The sequence below is a fragment of the Daphnia pulex genome, chromosome 9 (assembly GCF_021134715.1).
Source record: "Daphnia pulex isolate KAP4 chromosome 9, ASM2113471v1".
Taxonomy (NCBI): domain Eukaryota; kingdom Metazoa; phylum Arthropoda; class Branchiopoda; order Diplostraca; family Daphniidae; genus Daphnia; species Daphnia pulex.
Genome location: NC_060025.1, coordinates 7568284 through 7587283, shown reverse-complemented (window position 1 = coordinate 7587283; position 19000 = coordinate 7568284). Strand labels below are relative to the sequence as shown.

Genomic DNA, 19000 nt, shown 5'->3' with positions numbered 1-19000 from the left:
AGCGACTGAAACAGGCAAAAAGATACCCTTCCGACCGACTCAATGAAAAAATAATCAATGTCATTATTAAAAAAAAAAAAAAAAAAAAAAAAAACGGGGAAAGGGTCTATACTGTATAGCCTTTCCTACTGGTGAACATAACTTGGAAAACCTATTACCGTATTCAATTACGTTTCAGCCAAATTATTCAAATCCTCTTCACACCCAGTCGCCCGTGAATATTGACGCCCAGATAGTCGCTAAACCCCAACATCGGTGATGATTAAGAAAATAATATACGAAATAGAGTCGTTCCTCTCTCCAAAACTTAAGAGGGGAAGATGAAAACTCGCGGAGGCGTCGCCAAGGATGATGAAAATGATCGGTGAAGCGCATAGTTTTTGAATAAAATATATACCAAAAAAAAAAAGAAAACGAAAGGTTGAAACCGGGTGCTTACCTCTTGCGGTGGGACATCGAAGGAGACGGTACGAAGATCAATTTTGCGGTAAGTATCGATGCAGGGAACGATGAAGAAGATACCGGGACCTCGAGCTCCGCCTTTGAGCAAACGACCCAAGCGGAAAATAACAGCTCGTTCGTATTCTTGTACCACCTAGCGGAGCGAATAGTAATGGAATATTTAATAACATAATAAACCGCAGACAATGAGAAGGGACTTAATAAGGCAGTCAACGAAGTCACTACCGACGAAATGGGGAGACGAGAGAAATGCATTATTCCCGTCATGATTAGCAAAAGAGAAGCGGAAGGACAAAGATTTTGGCAGCGGTGCGCGACAGCGGGGGTAGACAAATTGGCACCGAGAACTTTCCTTGACTAAACCCAAAGCAAAGAGCACAACATACCAACCCCCCAAAGGCCCTTCTTATATATACGTAGTGAATTACACAATACAAGTGCGCGCTCCTATTTGTTTCTGTTGGCTGCTGCTCGTGGCTCATTATTAAAAACTTTGGTCGGTTGCTGTCGACAGTCCAATCTTTTCCCGGGAGGATGAAAAGAACTGGGCTGCTCCCCGCTCGAACGCAAACATCCCATCCAACTTTCCAATTAAGAACCTCCCCTTTTCTCGTTTAGTTCCGTTCAGGTTTCGATGCGCTAAAATAAACGTCAGAGCCAGCACTACCTCGCGATATTCACGAACCACTAATACCCGAAATTTCTCCACTCTTTGTGCATCTTGTAAAGCAAAACAAGACTTAAGGAAAACAAAGAGATGTTTGACTTTCAAGGGACTTTCATTGAACTTAACCACCGCCGCTGTAAACAAACTCCGACTCCCATGCATGTGCTTGTTAGGGTAGAAAGCAGACGAGTTAATAACGTTCCCCTCGCCGGGAATTTCGAACAACTCCGTTCTTATTTGCCTCGGGAGAATTCGTGAGAGAAGAGAAGTGGCGCTGAATATTCCTCAAGTGTTTCACCCGCACTGCGGATGAGCTTCACTTGATTAAGCCTTTTTCAGACTTTGCTCGCTCTGACAGCCTTAGGTAAACTCCGCACAGTATAAACAGAGCATGCAGAGCATACATTAGGGGACGGAAGAATCGAATTGAGTTCAAATTTTATTATTTTACACGATTGGAAATTTTGTTTGCCATTTCCATTGTGGTTTATATTTGGCAATTCAAATCCACCACATCAACTCGCGACGCATCAAACCGTTAATGGCCAAGGAAGCATTGTAAATTGATTGAAAAATCGGCAATATAGAGTTTCGAATATCACTGGTGATGACATATCAACGGTATATTGGGGGAAAATGGCTAAACCGATACGACGACAAATTGGAAATGGTCCCAAAAGACCGTGCGACATGTAAGCCGATTATTGAAATTGCTTCCATGGCTGAGAAACAGTAGCGCGCGTAGGCTAGTATTATTATTATGTGAAAAGTGAAACTGTGTCTTACCTTGACGGAGAAACATAGCGAGAGCGGGAAAGTTGCCAAAATGAGCAGGAACGAGAAAAGTGTCAAGATGAATGCACAGATGCCAGGTCCACCAGGGTCTGCTGTTAAATAGAGGCGAATGGGTGAAATAAGATTACGAATGACTCGGCAATAACATGTTTCTCTAATTAAATGACACCCAAAAATTTGTTTTGTCAATCAAATTCGATTGATGCATTGGAACGCGGATGGGACCGAAAGAATCAAATTAGCCGAGTTGAAATTCGCACAGCGAATTGAAGCCCAGACACGGGAAAGAAAAACAAAAAGCACATTTTCGAAGTTGCACACCACCTGCTTTTGATTGCCATTAGCGACTAAACCCTGAGAGAAAGACTCTTGCCTGCTGATCCGCGAACGACAGGCGGCCCCCAAATTCTGGTCCTGACTGGGTCCGACAGCGGCTGTGGGTAATCGGCAAAGGAGGTGCTGTACTTGCTCCTGAATTCGGGTGGGATGGACGAGCCCGCCTCATCTCCGTTAGCTGCGCTTCCACCGCCAAAACGATCCGAAAAGGACGAAGTGACGGGGGCCGATGCCAACTCTAAGGCGAACATGTCCCGACTGAGCGCCGCCGACCATCGACACGCCCGACACCCTCTCCCTAGCGCTACTCGATTCCTTGCCCGGCTCCCGACGCCGCTCTTACTGCAGCTCAGCACGAGCTGCGTCCATGTCCGATTTGTGACACCTCGCGGCGTCTTTTGTCAGTGCTCGCGTCTTTTCTGGCCGCCGACGCACTCTCCGTCTTTCTCCTCTTTTCTTCTCTTGGCTAGCTCCTTCCTTTCTTCGCTCCCCTCTCCTTCCGCCTATACTATTGCTCCCCGAACCTTCGCATTACCAAGCGATATACAGGACCAAGGACCAGCAAGGACCTCCTACTCACATGTTATGCGCCGTGAAAAGAAGCTCCAAAGACTGGAGGAAAGAAAGTGCATCTGAAACAAGCGGGTGGTTTGGCGCAGATTCCAAGGAGTCGATCAAATATTTGATTGCCGACTTGTCGACCGAATTCTTCTTTCCGTCTTTCTCTAACCATTGATTGATTCTATTTCATGTGCCATCCCTATTCAATTCGATTATCAAAGCGACTCAAAGCTCCATAAAAAATTTGGCCATTTCTTTCCGTTTCTTTAGATAGAAAAAACCATAGCCAGAAAAGCGGATTCTGTTTCACCTTCGTCCTCTTGGCCAGGGCGAATTATTGTAATTTACAAAGAAAGAGGCAGCAGTAGCAACCACTTGCCGTGGCTCTGCATCCATAATTCATGAAGGCAACGACAGATTCACGGTGACTGTAATAAACCCCAACGACCAGGATGAAGGAGGACTAGACTCGCCAGAGAAAAGGAATAAAAACATGGAAGCCACTCGGCCCCCAAAAAACACAAAATAAAAGAAAGATGGAAGAAATCGCCATCTGCTGGCCAGAGCCAATCAAGGCGGGACAAGACGCTGATGTTGCGGGTTCCTCCCCGGAGAAAACCAGCCCACTCTCCTCTGTTTTTCTCCTATAATCATATACAGGAATATACTCTATATTCTCTTTCTTATACTCTATCCTTTTGATTCCCTGTTCTTTCCTCTCTATACATATTCACATCAAACCGAATCCCCCAGGCGGCTGCATACATCTATACTGCAGATATAATGCTAACAGTATAAATGTATAGATGTATACACACACAAAGAGGAGAGAGAGAATATGGAAAAAAAAGAAAATCCCGGCCACTCTGCGCTGGGCCTCCTTTTGTGTAATGCACGCACGCGCGCTGTTCGGCTGATTGCATTATTTCAGCGCCGGCGGAACGAGCTCAGCTCTGAATGTCTAGTTCATCATCATGGCGGCTAAAAGAACGAGCACACAGCCAACAAAAAAAAAGAAAGAAAAAAGAAAAGAAAAGAATATAAATAAATTGTATATGTATAAAGGAATATAGGCAGGGCGAAGAATTGTTGGGGCACGCGAGACAAATCAAAAAAGAAAAGACGCAGCGAAAAGTGTGCGAGTGGGAAAATGGGGGAAAAAAGACGATAAAACGGCGACTCAATTGTTCCCGTGTTATACCCTAATCAAGTCGCTTTTGTACCCCCATCATTGTGTTCGGCACTTTTATACAGAGTCGCTAGAATTTCTTTTTTATGAATTGCCAACTTTAAATTGACTTTGCGAAAGGTAAAATCACCCTCAAAACTGAGAGATAAGTGGAGGAAAGAAAAGACATTTACGAAAATGGGCGGACGTGAAATGAATGGTGGGGACCAATCTTCGACCATCATCATCTGTCCCTTCTAGCCACGTCTATAATGATTACCACCATCATCACGACACACGTTTTAGGGGGATAAAAGAAGTTCAGGCGTCAGCATCATCACCAGCAGCCCCTGCCTCTCCAGCACACAATGCGTGGGCAAATTGACATGGGCCAGTTCTCTTTTGTTTCCAACCAACCAGAACCCCGAAGAAGCCCATACAGCCCTCTTTTCTCTATGCTATATGGCACTGATTGCCAACGGAATCGTTTCTATTGCAAAGTCAGTGGGTGTGAAGCGGATTGTGTCTCCCTGTAATGATCAACTTGGGGAAAGAGACTAAACGAATCGGCGTAGTGACCAGCGATGATCGTGACTTTTAGGCGAAAACCCATCGAACGGTTTCGTATTACGTCAGCCGCTGGGTCGGACGGGTCCCTTTTCATGGGGCCGAGATTCTTTTTCTTGATTTGACGTATCTTATTTCCCTCCTTTTTTTACGTTTCGTTTTCCTATAACTTCTAATCCTATAAATCGTCTTCTATTCCTGGAGAGCTATCACCAAGAAAAAGAGGCCAGCCAATGAAATGCAGATGAGTTTTTGGCTCCGTCGACCGGAAGATGTTGAGCGAGAGTCAGGCGAATAGATCTCGTTATTAAATACCATCACGTCTCTTTCCGGTTTTGCCTCTTTTCTTGATCTTCCATCCCCCTCATCCAACTCTTTCTCGTCTTCCGACTGATGATGTCAAAAAACACATCAAAAGTATTCAGTAGAATACACTATACACATACATCTAAAAGACTTTTCCGTCTGGCAACGTTTCATCAGGTCGGACGGTAGTCGAACGCGAAATAAAAGAACAAGCGACGGAAGCAAAAAATTCTTCTTTGATGGATGTGGTGCGGATGCGCATCGAACAGACGGGAAAGGAACAGAAAATAAGAAGGGGGGAATCAATTCCGGGTCGCAGCCGTTTGCGATATCCGTAGGAGATGATCTGTTCCATTCCATTATATGTATAGGGTAAAAAAAGAGGAAAATACTTTTTATCTGATGGGGATTTGGAGAAAGTGAGCCTGGCCGTTTACGTTGATTGAAATCACATCAACGCCGCGGCGCTTTATCGTCGCCTGTTCCCACATCAAGTGCCTCTGTTGGATGGGCTTTGTTTAGCTTCGTTTTTGTTTTTGTCAGAAGAAACGAGTCAATAACAAAACAGAGGGCGACGACGTTGTTTGATTGCCAATGGACGAGGACAGACTGTAAGCGCGCGGATGGCAGGATGATTGAAGCGATGATGAACAGCAGAGCAGAAAGAGAATGGAGCGTACAAATACGGCGATACGCTTCTGTTTGTGTGCCCAGACTATAAACGGTTGTGTCAGCTTCTAGTTGGTTGCGGACGACCATCCGGTCCGAGGATTCCGAGTGGTTATCCCGAATGGCCATCGGAATGGCCGTTTCCTGGGGCAATCCTACACAGTAACAATACTCGGAAAAAGACAGATGATGGAAAGCGAAAACGTCAAAACAGAACCGAATATCCACTTAAGTAAAGAATAGACTGGACTCTCTATTCGCTACTGGAGCGGCGCAAAACAAACCGTAAAATGTCCCGTGAAACATCAGCAAAGGGAAAGTAATATAAGGAAGAGATACCAGCAACGAGATACTGCGCCAATTCTCGTGATGCATGGCATAGGGGATTTCTGAACTGCGATGCATCCGCGTGCGGATGACGGATGACAGTTGGGGCCTTTGTTGTACCGGGAACCCTTAGCGTGTAAACAACAAGACAAACTATGTCGAGTGCAGGCAAAGTTCACATCAGCTGGCGGCACTAGCAAACGAATGACATTTTCTTTTGTCCTGTCGGATCTTTTTTGTACAAAAATACATTGAGCAATCAAAAGGGAAAACCCCAAACGCAAACAGAGACGGAAGGAAAGATGCACGACAATAATAAAAAAAAAAGACAAAGAAAAAAAAACTGACATCTGATCTATGTACGTCTAACATAAGACCATCATCAATAACATTCACCTTCTCGCCCTCGAATAGGCTTTTTCAACGCACATGTCGTGTCGTCAACAACTTAGTTGTCGTCATGCAGAAACTTCGGTCCGCATATATTGAGACAACCGTAGTTCAAACTACCCAACAGAAATTTGAGAAGTTTAGATCCCATTTACATTCAATCTGCCCCTTATTCAACTCGCTCCTTTTTTTTCTAAAATAATAAGTTCGGAAAAAGTAAAATCGCCTTCAAATGGAAGTAAAAAAAGAAACAAGTTTTAATGGTTTCTCTGTAAAACTCAGATTTTGTGTCATTTCCATATGAAACATTCGGCAGCTATATTTGAATAATATCTGCCTAAACTTTTTTCCAGACTACACGCATCTATTCAATGGATCTGTCTTAATGTACGCCCAATGCGTACATAATCTGAACGGCACAAAAAACGTACGTGCCGTAAGTTCACTCCACATTTAAGCTTTTTAAAACACTTAGGAAACAACTTTTACACAATTTTCGATGTCAAATTAAGAACTAAAACATTTTTCGGGGTAGGAAATTTGATCACGAAATCCGTAAGAAGAAAATCGAGTCGTCTAACAGTTACTCCTCAAGGAATGGAATCGATTGAAACAGGCTCAAAACGACTATCGCCTATCGGTCTATACAGAAAAATCAATCCTTCCACATTTAAGTAGTTCAAACCAAAGTTAACTTGAGATTCACGGAAAAAATTTTTCTTGATAATTGAATAACTAATGTACAATAATGATGGGTTAAAATGAGGTTTTTTGAAAAACTATTCGTTTTAACCCGCGAGAGAATGTAAAAGTTGGCCAAGAACTTTTTATTTCTCATTCAAGTCAAGTCAACAAAGGCTTTTGAGAATGTGAACTTAATTGGTGTCGAATTCTCCCAAAATGTGGGAAATACAAAGGAGTCCGGCCAAATGATGGATGATGAGGCAACTGAAAGAGACAACTGAAAGACCGAGGAATAGCGCCCGAACCTTTGTGAGAGGCTGCCAGCTCAAACTCTTGTTGGCTTTTCGAAAGTTTTGCATGGAATCCATTCCTGAGTGAAATCTAATTAAGGTCTTTACTTATACGAGGGATAGGAGAACACAGAACATCCCCTCCCTCTAAAGTCAAAGGCAAGATAAGCAGCGGCACGCGTCAATCACTCCAGGGACGTGACACGGGAACTTAAACATTTCACGAGACAAAAGTGGCCACCGGATTCTGGCAGCAAAGGAGAGAGCCATTTCGGTCCAACGCTTCCAATTAGAGATCTAGTCTTCTTTTTAGTTTTTACCTCGGTTGCCATCACATTTTTTTGTGTCTTGTTACACATTCAGCACTCATCCATTGATGTAAAAATCTCTTTTCTTCCTTTTGTTTGAAAGAGTCGAAAAAATTCAAAGTAGCGATAAAATTATTAGAGCCTTTGAATTTCAGCATTCGATTTGGCGCTAAAAAGAATTGCACTCGTGTTGCTGCTAATCCCGTATTTCCTTCTATCTGAACGGTTGCTGTTGTTAAAGTTAACGTCTGTTGTCTCGTCAATTCTGGTCGTAGTCATCTAAATGATTCAATACTGAGGAATAAAGTTTCAGAATCGGAAATGGAAGGAGGAACTCCGAGACGACGAGTTTGCTGAAGTGCGGGGTACGTTGACGAAGACGAAGAGAGGCGGAGTTGATGGGATCGACCATTGAAACACTTTCAAGCGGGCGCGCCGTGTCACACTCTATTTTGGCTAAATAAGCCCCAAACGTAATAGCCTTGACGGATTTCCATTTCCCAAAATGTAACCGTCTCTTTTCGAGTGCCGCAGTTGGGCGATGGAAAACGATGAAGATGGGAGACGATGGGGCGAGTCAGAATATCAAAGGGCGCCGGGAGACGATTCACAGGCACCGTCCAATGGACTGTGTGTACGTTTTTTGGCGTTTTTTTCTTTTCTTTCTCCCCTTTTTTTGAAGAGGCAAGTGACAGAGAAAGATAGGAGATGAAGATCTGAAGACATCGCTGCTGTCGCTTAAATAAAAAAAAAAATAAGGATTCGACGACGTCGACGACATCGTCGGTTGAGGACAAATGCCAACTCGCTTTTCCATCTTCTTCTCCTATTTCCTCTTTTCCAGATTCTTATAGGGTTTTTTCTTTTATGGTCGCGGCGAAGCAGTTGGAGACTTTGAGCCCTACACGGCTCAAAGGACTTTTATGTTGTCCAGGTTCCACATCCGATCGCCAGGCGTCGTGGCAATCTCTTTATCCACCTCCGCGCGGCGCGCCGCGGCGCTGGATCGGTAATTCCCTAGCGATTCTCTTATGTAAATAGCTTTTTGAACGCATCATATACATCCCGTAATGCAATTCTGCTCGATGTTTATGTATAGCTACGTTACTGTGGAGAGACAAGACAAATGTGAAGACTTGAGAGAGACAAAGAGACGGCAGGCGACTGCGCAAGGGCGGATGGAGGAGCTCTTCCAATTGCGCTCCGTTGAATAGAGTTGCAATTAGCTATCCATTCTAGCTATCCATCAACTGAGCTATATTGATACTCTTACACGATACTGGTACCGTGGTACGCACATGTGTCCGCATTCGACGACAGAATCTATCGACCCAACTCGCAGCTAGTCGAGTCAACTTGTTTTAGAACTAACGAGAAGCCAGAAATCCTTGATGAACCGCCCAGAACTCCCAGCGTGGACCCTCCTACACTAACGAACCGATAAGTCATCACGTCATTGTCAATCAGAACGCCGGTTGATTTCGCCATTTGGATTCCATTCAAAGGATAAACAAGCGACGTCATCAGGCCACGACAAGGTTAAGCAACGCTTTCCTTCCAGATTGCCGTACCCGTTCCGGCGTTGCGTTCCCATTGGAAAACGATGAAAAGGAAGACGAATGAAGCAGGTCGGTGTGGGTATTGATGATGACCCACCCGGCATTGGGCAGCAGCTGTACTGGACAAGATTTCAGTAGCATGCACGACTAGGATCTCTAAGGAGCCCAAACACGGGCGGTGAGCGTGAAACTAACCGAGAAAGTAACGACCGTGTTTTTCGTTCCTTTTTTTCCGTTCGACACAAGAGAAAAGAGAAAATAACAAGAAAAAACTTTGTCCTCTCGAAAAGAGAGAAGAAAGGGACAATATCTTTGATGGTCTCGCTGTCTTTCATGTCAGACCACTGAGCGGCCAACACACGTCCTTCGTTTGTTTGCGGTCGGGATGAGACCGGGGCATTCGGCGGAGTGAAAAGAGACAGCCAAAATGTTCTGGGGGTCTATCCACTTCCACACCGGGGGGAATTGGTCTGTTTTATAAATACACTCAGAGAGATACACACACACACGTATGGTCCCATCCAAGACGAGCGAAGAACAAAGGAGAGGCTGATCTCTTTATTAGTTTACGCTCGTCCCTTCTGTTCCTTTCCTCGACACCTTTAGACCGTACTAGAAGAACAGAGACATGTTCACATGATTGCTTCACGCTTTCTTAATGAAAACGAAGTTTCGGCCGGAGCCCTTCTTCTTTCTGGTCTAGTAGACATAAGGAAAGGAAAACTAGTTTAGAAAAAAACAGGAGGTTCGAAAAATAAGAGATGGGAGAGCTGAGAGAGAGGAGAGGAGAATGAGGAGGATGTTCACGTTTGGCTGAGCATTTCAGCGGGCCTGGAGACGGACCAAAGGCGTCGGATGATGATGATGCTGGAGGAGGAGACTAAAGTTGTTGTGTAGACCGTGAGTTCACTGCCAAATGACGTTCTTATAGTCTGCGTGAATATAGCCACGGTAAATGGAGGGCTAACGACGTGATAACTTTGACGAGAGGTGCCGAACGAATCCCCAGACGACCGAGAGGAACAACTAAGCTGATAGGCTCAATTGAACGCCAACAGCGTTGCAAGAAAATGGAGGGAAACGAACTTTGTCGTATTATTCTCTGTTGGAGAATAATAAGACGTGGATGACGTTTTTGACAAGGATATGGCTCACATGAGCTTATTTTCCGACAAGAAACGAAAAGCAAATAAAAACACACAAAGAGAAGATCTTTTTCGTGTTGTGACGTTGAGATCCCATTGATTCAAGTCCCTTTCCTCGGCTCCCCTTTTTCCCTCCTGTGTAACAGCATCGATCCAGTCACAATAAGTGCTGCGTCTCTCAGAGGTCCTGTCCATCGAAAAATTTTCCACGTTCTCTCTCTTTCCTTTTCGCCTGTCTGTCGCTCCTTTTTCTGCTTGAATTTTTCATATTAAAAGATTTCACAAAGGACATTTTATGCTGCGCGCAAACACATTCCTGCTTTTCCCTCTTGCCGGCAGTTTGGGCAAATAGGCCAGTGGGCGGCGTATAAAGACACTCTGGGGCTCAGTTTCAGACGCGGGTCATATAAATACATTGACAATGTCATGTGGGATAACATGCAATTATTTCCCCCGTTATATACGTGGAGAGGACCGGCCGACCGGTGAGTCCTTTCGCTCTCGCATTTCAATTTGATTTGATTTGATGTCGTAAAGGAAAGCAGAGAGAAAGAGACCCTCGTCGAATTGATTTTTGCTCCCCAGCGTCGACGAGACGGACAACTCGAGCATGTGCGTCAATGGACGTTGTGCGTGACTTCAAACTGACAATTGCGGATGCACAGAAAACCTTTTCCGCTTTTACTCCTATTTTTACTTGGAAACGCAAATGTTAGTCACGCCGTGACATTTTTCACCGACAATTGCAAATGCAACAAGACGCAAACAAAGTTTCCATCACTTCACCTACCCCGCCCAACGTCGACGGTAAACACGGCAGACAACCGACACGCAACACGACAACGGCCAGAAAAAATTGGTTAAGATTTTTTTTTCCCCTTTCAAATGAAATGCTCGAAAGATGGAAGAGAGCCGTGAAAAATTGGTTGGTCGGTACGGAACGATTTGTTTTATTTTTAAAAATTTTGGACTGAGAAAAAGTGTCTATGACGTCTTTTCGAATTGCCCCCGCACGCACGAAGAGTTAATCCGTTTGATGGAAACCTTAATCCAGTAAATATGACGTACACGCAACATTCAATCTCGTCGTGTTAGTCAAACAAGTTCTACAACCCAGCAACGAGATCAACACCAGCACAACTGATCAAATGGATTTGGCTCGATATGACGAATAACTCGGTCACGTCTCTAAAAGAAAACCCAATGGGAAATGCCGTCGGCTGATAATGATCAAAAGAATGGAAAGACCCAAAAGACACCCAAGTCGACGTGAATCGAAACGTCCAAGAATAAAGGAGGAATGAGGAAAAAGGGAAAAGTCAACAAGAGTTTCATTAGGAGGACCAGGGACCGGTCGTAGATCATCTTTTTGGAAGAGCAAGAAAGATATTTCGAAGCGAACGGGAGAAGGTGATGACAGCCGGCCTTCCGCTTCTGCTGAATAGTTTTCTCTTCTCCAATTAGAAGCGCCGTTATAAAACGATCGATCACGCTCTCCCGCGATCATTTTCGTCATCGTCCTCTTTCTCTTTCTTTCCCTTTTCTATTTTCTTTTACCATTTTTCTTCCTAATTCGCTTCCAAAATATACGAAAACGTCGCTATTTGTTGTGAAAACAAATCAGGAAAAAAAAAACAAGATTGAAAATCAAATACCCAGACAAATCAGTCAACATATTTTTCTTCCTGATTCTCAGGGCTCTTGACAGAGGCAAGTCTGAAAGAGCGTTGGGATGTAAGCCATCTGAAGGGCTTCCTCCAACTTAATCGTATCGATAACGATCATTAGCACCCAGCTTGTTTGGTAATCCGACACTTTCGCAGGGATTTCAGGGAGCTTTAACTTTGAGTCTTCATGTAATTGCTTGCCGACAACTTCAAGCGCCAAATTCAAATGATTCGGTTGGGAAATCAAAACCAACCAAAGCAAAACGAAAAAAAAAAAATGAAATAGATTAAATACTTACAAGCCAGTCCGTTTTCACGGCAAGTTTCTTTGACGCTTTTCCACATGGCTCGGTGAAACGATTAAGTCTACGTTACAAAACGTCAACGAGTACAGCGCAAAACTTTTGGTCCGTCAGCTGCACGTTTGCTTCTTTTTAGGTGAACAGATGGTGGCCAATGGAGCGAATGCCGATTTCGGCCATCAACAGACACAAGCTATAGGTTCACAATCTCGTACGAACGGACGGACGGACGAACGAACGAATCACAGCGATATCGTCTGCCACACCGTTCACTGATGGTCTGTCCCCTGTCCTCCCGAATGAGACAATGAAAAAAAAGGGGGCGGCAGGGCCGAGAGACACGGAGCGCGCCAAACGGGAAAAATAAACAAGTTAAAGAAAGAAAGAATAAAAAAAGAGAACACGCGGCTGAGAGCGGGACGGGTGTCGAACTGAAGAAATTTCCCGGGAACTTGTTCGGGAGTCGAAGCCAAGAAGGCGAGTGTGACGGTTTAGATGGTGAATCGGGTGGTGGTAGAGGGTGGAGGGGGGGGAGGTCCAAGACTTTTGCCCGCAGTGCAGTTTCGAATGGGGGACGTCGACGTCGTCGTCGTCGTCGAGGAGTAAAGAAACGAAGCAAAAAAGAACAAAATAGATCAAGCCGAACCAAAAGCTTGTGGAACAATGAGGACGCATGCGCTGCCACCATAAGCTGGGTAACTCCGCCTCCACGGCCAAACTAGCTATACAGCACGCACGTTCTCACGATCACACACGTCCGCAATGCAACGAATTTCATACGGTTCAAACCGTACAGTGGAGACTAGAGAATTTCACTTTGCAAAAGCAATTTCACCTGGGGGATTTTCCCCGTCACAATATCTATTTTGAATAAAGCGTCTAGAAGAGAATCGAAATGATAGTTCTGAACTATTCAATCGATCCAAAGTGTGCGCCATCATCCTGGCAACAACTTCACTATAAGCCCGGCGGACACTGGCTAGTCTAATGGTCTGATTTCATTCGCATTCGCTTTGAAACCTTGTCAGGGGCTATACGGCTACGCAGAGCGAGATGGAGAGATCGCCCTTGGTTAAACAAAAACTGTCGGCTTTCAACTCTACTCCAGTCCGTGCCGAGTTTATGCCCCAGAGTTTGGATTGGGTTGGGTGAGCTGACAAGGGTAATTCAATATTATCCGCCAGCAGCACTGAGACGGCCCCCAGAACTTGAACCCCGAACAAACGCGCCGAGTCGGCCGGCAAAATGGCAACGCACGCAATAATCCCCTCCATTATTCACTTTTTTTTTGGCGATGACGATGACGTTGGCAGCGGTGAAAAGCGTGCTCTTTCTTAAACCATTTTATTCACTTACATCCATTAAAATCCGAGAAATTGTTTGATGGGGCAAATTCTTTTTTGTGTTTTAAAAAAATACGAGTTAATAAATGAATTAAAGAAAAGGGTTTTAATTTTAATTTCATCCACAACACGTCAGTTTCTTTTTTGCTGAAACTATATGAGGGGAGTCGTAAAGAAATGATAATAAAATAAACCCACAAATGAAGCGCCAGCTACAAGAGGAGCCACCAAGTTTGCAGTATGCGAGTGTTGGATCAATCAGCTGTAGCAACACGAAATGAAAAAATATGCGTTCCGCTTCTGACATACAAGTCACCGTTTTTTCCTTTGATATAATGAAATCAATTTCCAAGACAAACAGGACCCAAAGGAAAAAGAGAGAGATGAACCGCTGGATGAAGCTTCTAGAATGCGGGAGCGCGTGCTCGATAGATTTGCTTTTCCCACGACGACGTGGAATACTTTACATATTTCAAGAAACACGGTCGGGTGGTTGGGAGCCCTACGAGTCTTAGATAGATTGAACCTGCCATCCCACATCGTTCAATATGCAAGGAAAAATAGGAACAAAGAGGACGGTCAAGTGATTGAGAGATGAGACAGCAGTAGATGCAAGGGCCTCAGAAAGACGGGAAAAGACTAGCGGAATACTTCAAACAGGAGCGTCATTACGAATCCCCTAGACTACTTGTTTGTCCTAGCAGTCTCTGAAAACTCGCAACTCGGCACAAGTCAAGATCGATCTTCTTCGTACGTCATCCATTCTTTTCTCTACTCCAACTGCTGTCCCGACTTGGCCACTCGAAATTCTTGTTGTCCTCCCCGACAACGTTTGCCCCTTTCGCCTCCGAATAAACTCATTCCAAAAGATTGAGGTTTTGTTCAAGAGGATGAAGAATCTCCCATCATCATCAACTCGTCAAAGACACTACTATCGCCGTTGTTTTTGGCTCGGAACAATAAGAACTTGGGGGGGCATCTTGTGCGTTTGGCATCCGACACTGCACGCCTCCTCCACCCGCCAACGTTCATCGCTTCCCATTTTCTTTATTGATTGACTTCTTCCCTAGTCTTGATTCCAATGTCCACAAAATGGTGACCGCATGGCTTTTATCGGCGTCGAGAGTTAGTTGGAGTTAGCGAGCACATCAACGAACGGAAGCCGAAAAAGATATATAAAATAAGAATAAAACAATTTTCATCTTTTCTTCCGCGTTGAGTTGCACTCCGCAGTTACCAGTGAAAACAGCAGCCCAGAAAATCGAATGAAGAGTTAAGGCATTGAAAAACAAAAACGCAAAATGGCAAAGGGGTTATATGGGATTTCCTTCCGGGCGGATCCGCACCGCACCCCCCTCCCCCCCAAAGAGTATCACGACGTCGGAGAACAGAAAACATACGACCCAAATATCTACAGTATATAAACAGTGTGTGCACTGCAGGACCTATTTTCCATCCTTGTATTTTCTTTTTTGTAGAAAAGAAAAGGAAGAAAGAAAAATAACCATCGACCCTCGCGTAGTAGACGGCCGGACGGCCAAATTGCTCTCGAGTCCCGCGTGAGCGCCAACACAAAGAAAGACGAGAAAAAATAAAAAAAAGAACACAGCGATATCTGAGCAGCACAAAATTCCACCGTTTCCCTCTTCTTTTTCTGTTTGACGCGATTTATCGGTCCAACTCGATGATTGGTTTGACGATGTCGAAAAAGATAGATGAAAGCGGATGCGACGACAAACAGGAGGAAAAACATGGGAGTCATCTCCTCCCGTTGGAAACGGCACAATTCAAACGTGGCGCCTAGCGTCCCCCCATCTCTTCGATCTCAATTGTTGTCGTCCGCGTCTTCGTCGTTATCGTCATTTCCTCAGCGCTCTCCATCGGATCGCTGCTGCCTCGATTGGCTCCCAACATCAACAAAACAAACCAATTGATGAAATCTGTTGTATGTGCCTTTCCCCTTTCTCGCCATCCTCTCCCTCTCCCGAGTCTTCAGACTCTTCCGCTACTTGAAGTCAACCCAATTCCAAAGGGCAAGAAAAAGAACAAACAAACAAACAGACAAAATGACAACAAACATAAGGTGAACCCCATTCCAACCCCTTTTATAACGAAGGCTATCTATCAAACTGACACGCAGCAGTTCTATACCAAGAAAAGGAAACAAAAAATCAGCGTCTTCAAAGAAAATGTTGAAGAGGATCGAAGAGGATCTCCTCCTTGGGCGGTCTTTATGGTGACAGATGAGACGGAGATCCGCCATCTAGTAGTTCTAATATTAGGCCAAAGTAAAACAAACATCTACGGTTCTATACCAGTCGATTCCTCAGAGAGATAAGGAATCGCACAGTAGATTTATGTGCAGATTTCGCATTCAGATTTGCCTTCGAGGAAGGCGATGGTCCGGCGCTCATAACTTAACCAATTCCCGTTCACTCTAAACAACAAGCAAAACAAAAATAAAAAGATAGTATACAAGAAGCGAAATAAAGGCAAAATACTGCGGCGTATGATTCGAGACTTGGCAACCATAGGCGGAATGGTGCAGAAGAAAAAAAATGGAAGAAAGAGATGCAATTGTCCAATAACTCGAATATTTGACTTTTTCTTTCCATTCTATACAGAATCTTTTTGAGGTTGCGATCAATTCTCTAATTTAATCTTGGTACCACCGCTCTGCAGCGTCGTTGACGTCAAAGATGCAACAACATTTCCCTCTCACCCCAAACTCCTAGCTCCTATACTACATCTCGATTCAGAAGACGAGATTATTCGGCGTCACTTCTCTAATCTGATCTTATTTTCCATCCTGGAGACGAAAGTTGTCGCTGCATCAACCAAACTTCTAGGTGCTTCTAGGCTTGAACGATAAATCGGAAGATTTGGCCTCATCTTGATGTCTTACCTCCTAATTGAATGTTGTGCATCCTATTATTGACGTAGACGGAAGAGTAGCCGCTTGGTGGAGGGTGAGCGACAACGGGCGTCTGGACCGGACCAGGCGATGCGGCCGCCTCTCCGTTGGTCTGGTGAGTTCCATCCACGTCCGTGATGGTAATCGTCGTCACCGCAGGTCTCTCATCGGTCTTCGACATCACCGGAGCCGAAGCCGCCATGTTTGGAGATGAAGAACCCGATGAGGGTGAGCCAGTTACAATAGCTTTCGTATCGCTTCCTTCCGGATCAATCGGACCCATGTTCTTTTTCGGATTCAACCGCCCACTCCACAAATTCGCAAGTAATGAACCAACTGATTAAAGACTCGGCTGTCAAAAATGCTAGGCAAACAAGTCAGCGTCTAGGTATCAACAATCACGCTACCCTTTCGTGAAGTAAACAATCACGAATGCGCACAACACCGCCCTGTCATTTTCTGTCAATTTGCTGATACCGATGAAGTGAAAACAAATTCAGTCAAAAGAGTTTCGGATAAATTTACTTGCGCGCCGTTTAAATGAGAGAAAACAAATGAAGAACGTGAACCGATGAGCGTCGGGAGCGAAGGAGAGATGCACGTTATTCGTCTAATATCAACGACGACCGAGTTGTGACTGCGAATCACCGGCGCCTGTGCGCGACTCTTGGCTCTGGCTGACGATATCGAGCACAACCCAACGAGCACAAGGCAAAAGAGAACTGAGAGAGACTCTCTCTCTCAGAGAGAACGAAGAAGCAGCATGAAAACGAAGACGAAGCCCTTGCACACCCCGAAAGGCCCAAATAAGGAAAAGGAAAAGAAGAAGAAGAAAAAAAAGAGCAGGCTCGTGGCCTCCCGGCCATTGCGTGACCAAGTCGACCTGGTAATGACACACATCACCGACGGAACCAAACGACCGATGAATTTCTGTCTCTGCGACTCGTTTTGAGAAAAAAAAATAGAAAAAGAAAAAAACCGGTCGTGCTAGAGATTGGATGAAGGACACGTCCCACAAAAGAGGGATATTTGCTCGCGCTTCAGTGCATCTCTATGGAAAATGAGGAGATTGCTCCTGTCGCTCTATTCCCATTTGGAAGGACAGGGAATGATGGAATTAGATTGATTTGATATAGACGGACATTTCGCCAGTCAGTCACATAAATACACACGCGGACGGACATCTTTGCTTCGCCCTATTCTGTCCGACGGACCCAAGACGCTCGTAGAAAAGTGGATGGTCAGAAAATAAAGACGTTTTAGGCTGAAAACTCGTCCACAACGTACGGTTGTGTCTTTGACACAACAACAAAGCTGCCTTCTTCGTCTTCGACAACAACAGCCATCCCGAGAGGGAGGAAAAAAAAAGAGAGAGTGAGTGAACGAGAGTTTGGGTCGTTTTTCTTTCTCGAGTGGAGTGTAAACTTTTGGCGGATGTCAACGGGCACCATACCTCGTTCAAAGTGCATCCAGACGGTTCTCGAAACCTTCCTGATGTTCTTGACACACGCATATACACAAGGCATCTTTGTTGGGCTACTCTCTATTCTACACAATCACGGCTTGGCTCCCCGAGGAGTCCCATACAAACGGACCTGTCATGTTGGTATCCGAGTCATCACTTAAACAACAACAAGAGGAGAGCAACAAACCAACCAAGACAAAACCAACAAAAAATAGAGTAGACGCGCGCGCTGTATAGAAGATGAACTCTGGGCTCCAACTGAAAAGATATCAATCATGAAACCTTTTTGGCCTCTGGCAGCAGCACAGACGCCGACACTAATATAAAGAAAGACGCAGCAGACAGTTAACAGTATGTTAGACGCGGATGAAGATAAAGAGCTAGCATTTCCGTTTTTCATCAACTTTCAATTTTGTGAGAATTCGCAATCAACCGTTCATCCATCCCCAGAGGAGCTACATGGCCGGATAGATATGGGAAAGCCAAACAAATGAAAGACGTCAACCGAGAAGATAGAGGACTTAAATTTCGTTTTTTATTGTTGACTTTGTTGTCTTCCCCGTCCTCTTCCAGGCATCTGGCGGATATTTTTATATTAAAAAAGGTGCTTGCGTTAGTAGTAGTCAAACTGCCATCGCTGGATCGATTTCAGCTTGTCAATGACGGTAGCGATCCTTTTCTGTGAAATATCAAAGACAAGAAAAGACGGAAAAGACGAACGGGGGGAAGCATCTGAAGAAGAAGAAGAAAAAAAAGAAGAAGTCTGAAAGAAGATGATGCACCATATTATATATTGGAGTTGATCCATAGTTCACTGGATTTGAAGCGGGCTCGATCCTTAGACAAAGAGACAAAGAGGTTCATTGCCTAGCTAGCTACTTTGGAGATATACACCGAAAGCGAAAGTTGCAAAAGTGGCAGAGTATTCGGGGTTTATTCCGATTCCGGAAGGAAAAAAAAAATCCGAAAGGCGAACAAAGTGTAAGAAATTGGATCGATGACGTTGTCCAACGGTGTGCGCCGTTGTTAGTTATTCGCTCTCAGCATCCACACATCCACACTTATCCCTTCTCGA

The 19000-nt window shown here is 44.6% G+C and overlaps 1 protein-coding gene across 18 annotated transcripts in view; it reads right to left on the bottom strand.

Moving 5' to 3' along the window:
• The window catches only part of LOC124202855 (mechanosensory protein 2-like), a 41066-nt gene that overhangs the window by 5221 nt on the left and 16845 nt on the right, over positions 1-19000 (bottom strand). For 9 of the 18 annotated variants that reach the window (XM_046599344.1, XM_046599343.1, XM_046599332.1 and 6 more), the window contains 2 exons: positions 1916-2016; positions 440-595 (listed from right to left, as the gene is read on the bottom strand). In XM_046599344.1, the coding sequence (XP_046455300.1) occupies positions 440-595; positions 1916-2016 (257 nt within the window). Of the gene's footprint in view, positions 1-439; positions 596-1915; positions 2017-2297; positions 2761-12200; positions 12803-16451; positions 17180-19000 lie in introns of those variants that run through there. The other 9 variants (XM_046599334.1, XM_046599347.1, XM_046599335.1 and 6 more) reach the window with 8 other exon arrangements.